This window comes from Triticum dicoccoides, chromosome 6B (assembly GCF_002162155.2).
Source record: "Triticum dicoccoides isolate Atlit2015 ecotype Zavitan chromosome 6B, WEW_v2.0, whole genome shotgun sequence".
In the NCBI taxonomy this organism is placed as follows: Eukaryota; Viridiplantae; Streptophyta; class Magnoliopsida; order Poales; family Poaceae; genus Triticum; species Triticum dicoccoides.
The window spans coordinates 273,601,279-273,606,009 of record NC_041391.1 but is presented as its reverse complement, the minus strand read 5'-3'; the positions used below and the strand labels follow the sequence as shown (position 1 = coordinate 273,606,009).

The 4,731-nt window shown below is 44.6% G+C and overlaps 1 protein-coding gene across 1 annotated transcript in view; it reads right to left on the bottom strand.

The window, feature by feature from the left end:
- Positions 1-2,484: 2,484 nt before the first annotated feature.
- The window catches only part of LOC119324046, a 12,426-nt gene continuing 10,179 nt past the window's right edge, over positions 2,485-4,731 (bottom strand). The window contains exons 11-13 of the mRNA XM_037597776.1: positions 3,372-3,551; positions 3,006-3,297; positions 2,485-2,912 (exon numbers count right to left, since the gene is read on the bottom strand). Of these exons, the coding sequence (XP_037453673.1) occupies positions 3,459-3,551 (93 nt within the window). The 3' untranslated portion in view covers positions 2,485-2,912; positions 3,006-3,297; positions 3,372-3,458. The remainder of the gene's footprint in view (positions 2,913-3,005; positions 3,298-3,371; positions 3,552-4,731) is intronic.

The following is a 4,731-nucleotide window of genomic DNA, read 5'->3' as shown; positions in this document are numbered from 1 at the left end:
GCCGCCTCTTCAAACATGCCACAACACCACCCCGCATGTATGAGGGCCCGGTACGACGCTCCGGTGGCATTGCTACCCCCCAAGGCCCCCGTCCCGCCTAACCCTGGAGCGGTTGACCACGGGATCTAGCCCTTTGACTTTGCACGGACGGGCTTTGACCAGTGGATCTCTCCACCCGGTTGTGTCGGGTCGGCCCAGAGGGACACCGGGGAGCAACATCCGGGCCAAACCCACAGCTAAATCCACTCCATGTAGACCAGACGCGTCCATTCCCCCCCCCCTCCAGGTACCGGCGGCGGCGCCGTCCGTGACGGGGCCACACCCCGGAGATGCGTGCTGCCTCTTCGGACATGCCATAACACCATCTGGTTGTGGTAGGTCATCCGATATATATAAACACTTGGAGCAAAGTCCCCTTCGTATAGACCCGATGCAGCTGTTCCCCATTCCAGTTGCCGGCTGGCGGCAGCACCGTTCGTGAGGGGGGTCACAACGCTTTATACAGAACCGAAAAATAATGTATGTATGCTTATTAACACATACTGTATGTAAGTTAGTTAAATAAAAATAATAAAAAAACAATGAAGAAAAAGAAAAAAACTATATGTATGATTATTAACACATACTATATGCTTATTAACACAATCTATAGGTATGCTTATTAACACATATTGTATGCTTAATAATAATAATAATAATAATACTATATGGAAAAAAGAAAGAAAAAAAGAAAAAAAAAACTATGCCGACGGCAAAGCCGTCGGCATAGGTGCGGCCAGGGCAGATGGACAGCGTCGCGGATCGATGACGTGTCGGCTATGCCGACGGCTGCCGTCGGCATAGCTCCTGGTCGGTGCGCTCTGGATCGGTGACGTGTCACCTGTATCTATGCCGAGGGCCATCGTCACGGCCATCGGCATAGATTTGACGTCGTTAGCCGGCCGTGATGACAGTTGTCAGCGGGCCCGCATCTATGCCGACGGCCTATATATGCCGACGGCAGCTGTAGGCGTAGTCTGGAATAAGCCGACGGCCTATATATGCCGACGGCTGCTGTCGGCGTAGACGCGGATAGCCCGACGGCCATTGTACGCCGACGGCCAGGAGTTAGTTGTCGGCATAGCTCGGACTAGGCCGACGGCAGCCGTCGGCATATATTTGGCTGTCGGCGTAGAGCCTTGTTCCGGTAGTGTATGGTGTAACCCGTGAGTATTACTCCCTTCGTTCCAAAATTAGTATAAAGTTGAGTCATCTATTTTGGAAATTTTGGAACGGAGGGAGTTGATGCGAAAAGTATAAGGGAGACACAAAGTACACAAGGTGTAGGGTATGGCTCTTCACTTTATTATTCAATATAGGCGTTGTATATAGGCGGCTTTTGGCGAAGAGGAAAGACCCAGGTGGGGTCGGTTGCCTAACATCAATCCAATGTTGTGGCATCAACAAGTCATGCATATATTCATAAGTTATAATTTTCTACTGATATATTGATGCAAATAATGCCACCTGATCAAGTCATTCATATGTTTTTTTAGGGATAAGGTCATGCATGTCCATCAGAAGTTTAACTTTTCCTTTAATTTTTATATGGTCAAGGACGATATATATGTGCTTCACATTTTTGGTAAATATGGCTGCACGTGAAGTTTAGTTCAAAAGTCTCTTTTTATAAATCATTTTGCCCATAGTTCGTAGGTGTTATTGTTTTCAAAATGCAGCCCAATGACACTACTACATTTGTTGTTGTTTTTTCACTAGTTTTACTTGTTTCTAAACACATATTTATACATCTATTTTAACACGATTCTCGCAGCAACCATAGGGGTGGATGAGCGTGACAACTTGCACCTAGTAAGTACTCCCTCCGTCCGGAAATACTTGTCGTAGAAATGGATACAAATGGATGTATCTAGAACTAAAATACATCTAGATACATCAATTCCTCAGACAAGTATTTCCGGACGGAGGGAGTAATAATCATATAAATTAGCAAACTGTATCCACACCACAATTAACATATGAACTCCGAAAAGACTGATTTCTATAGAAAGATGTAATTCCCATGTTTGCTCCATAAAGTTTTTCTTCTCAACTCTCAAGCCTCGGTAGCAATAGGTATGTATGAGGGCTAAAAGTAGGGATGCAAGATTGGGTCTCCCTAGGCAAAACATGCAAAATTAGTACAAAATCTAGACGCACCAAGGATCTGCATGTTGGAAAGCACGATGCAGGTTCTAGCACTGTTGGTACCAATCGTTGGTGAAAACTGCAGCTGTTTTGGACTAAATTAGGGCTAAGGTCATCAGTGTCCCACTACAACAGATCACGGTAACGCTAACACTGTTGAGAAACTGAGGATATGAAATACTCCCTCCATTTCTAAATACAAGCCCTTTTAGAGATTTCAATGCGAACTACATACGGATGTATATAGACATATTTTAGAGTGTAGATTCATTCATTTTGCTCCGTATGTAGTTCATATTGAAATCTCTAAAAAAGACTTATATTTAAGAATGGAGGGAGTATATTGGTACCAATTGTTGGTGAAAACTGCAGCTGTTTTAGTACCCATGACATTTAGTTGAGTAGAATCGGACTGATAACTCTTGCCTCTCTCAGTAGTAGTTTCAACCTATTCCAATTACCTTTGACGATTTGGCCTATATGCCTCTTCCAGTTAGCAAAGCCAAATTACCTCCTCAGTCACTTACTGACTCCTCAGTGGTATCGCCAATAAATTCTCAGCACTTTGAGAGTGGCTTCATCCCAGATCACCTAGCACAAGCCCACAAAGGTTAGAGCTGAAGTTGCTGCTGCCCCATAACAACCTGAACCACATTCACGAACCGACCATCAGACTACAGTCTTTTTGTCATTCTGACGTTCAGCAAGTGTCTGAACAAAATCCCCTGTTTGTAAGAGTGGATAAATTATAAGGAAGTCCCTGACAATATATTTAACTTTATTTAGAAGTATATACAAGCGCATCAGACCAACTTCACCTGTAGATGTAGTGATTCATCACCGCCACTGGATATTATCATTTAGTACAATTCCCATCCTAATTTCAAGCTGGCTAGCATATGTTTGTAGCTCTTGCACACCTTGAATCTCGATGCAACTCGTTCATAAGTTACAGCTATTGAGCCAAAAGATGGTCTTCCTCTGCAATATGAACAGGCATATGCTCTACAGCAGTCCAAGTTCCCCGTCGGTCTGCACAATACTGTGGCGTGCATTCATTCATTTAGCACGCCCAGAGTTGCCAAGGTTCAGACAGTAGCAATTCAACACCTGAAATAGGTTGACAAGAAAATATATTGAAATTAAATAAGCACAAACACGATTGACCGAGTGAGAGAAGTTACCAATAGTATTTCTGAAATACTGGCAGTTGCTCATATCTCAATGTCCTTGATAAGTCCTCTTTTTTGCCAAAAGTAAAGCTCGAGCCATCATAAATATGAAGTGTATCCCCCACCAAGTGGTACTCTTGGATGGAATAATGCTTTGATTGACAGGCTTGGGCAACATTGGAAGCCAATACTCTAATGAAAAAAGTAAGAATATTAGCTCAAGAGTAGTAAAGCTTCTTTGACCGAAATTGACCCGTGAATGCACCATTGCAACATTACTAAGGGATTGTACAATGGACTGATGTCATCCCTCCCCAGAGATATCACATAGGATTTTTGCTGAGTTGGAAAAGAGAGACGACTGCCTTAGCTAATGGATGGTCTCTTAGAGTAATAAGGGAAAGCATTACCACAGTTGTACTAGATGCCACTGTAACACCCTGGATGTAACTTTCCATCTTTGTAAGCCAATACTCTAATGAAAAAAGTAAGAATATTAGCTCAAGAGTAGTAAAGCTTCTTTGACCGAAATTGACCCGTGAATGCACCATTGCAACATTACTAAGGGATTGTACAATGGACTGATGTCATCCCTCCCCAGAGATATCACATAGGATTTTTGCTGAGTTGGAAAAGAGAGACGACTGCCTTAGCTAATGGATGGTCTCTTAGAGTAATAAGGGAAAGCATTACCACAGTTGTACTAGATGCCACTGTAACACCCTGGATGTAACTTTCCATCTTTGTAACTCCAACTCTTGTCATTTTCGGCTATGTGATATGTTATTCCCTCCGTGGTTGGGTTTTGTCTTTTGTTTTGCATTTTATTCATGTCATGCATATCATATCATGTCATCATGTGCATTTCATTTGCATACGTGTTCGTCTCATGCATCCGAGCATTTTCCCCGTTGTCCGTTTCGCAATCCGACACTCCCACATGCACCGGCGCACCCCTCTTGTCTCTTTTCGTGTGCGGGTGTTGAACGTTCTCGGAATGGACCAAGCCTTGCCAAGTGGCCCTGGCATAGCACCGGTAGACCGCCTGTCAAGTTTCGGGTCATTTGGAGCTCGTTTGGTACTCCAACGGTTATCCGCATAACCGCAAAGGCCTCTTTTGAGTTGCAGCCCAACACCCCTCCAAAACAGCCCAATAACCCATCTAAGTCACTTCCATGCTCTCCGCCGTCGGATCACGATCGTGTGGGCGAAAACTACACCTCATTTGGACACTCCTAGCTTCCTCTACCTACAAATATGTGCCCATCCCCGAATTTTTCGGGCAAACCCTAGCCCCGCTCCTCTCCCCGCCGCCGGACACGTCCGGACGGAGCCGGACGCGTCCGCACCGCCGCCGCCCGGCGAACCAGGG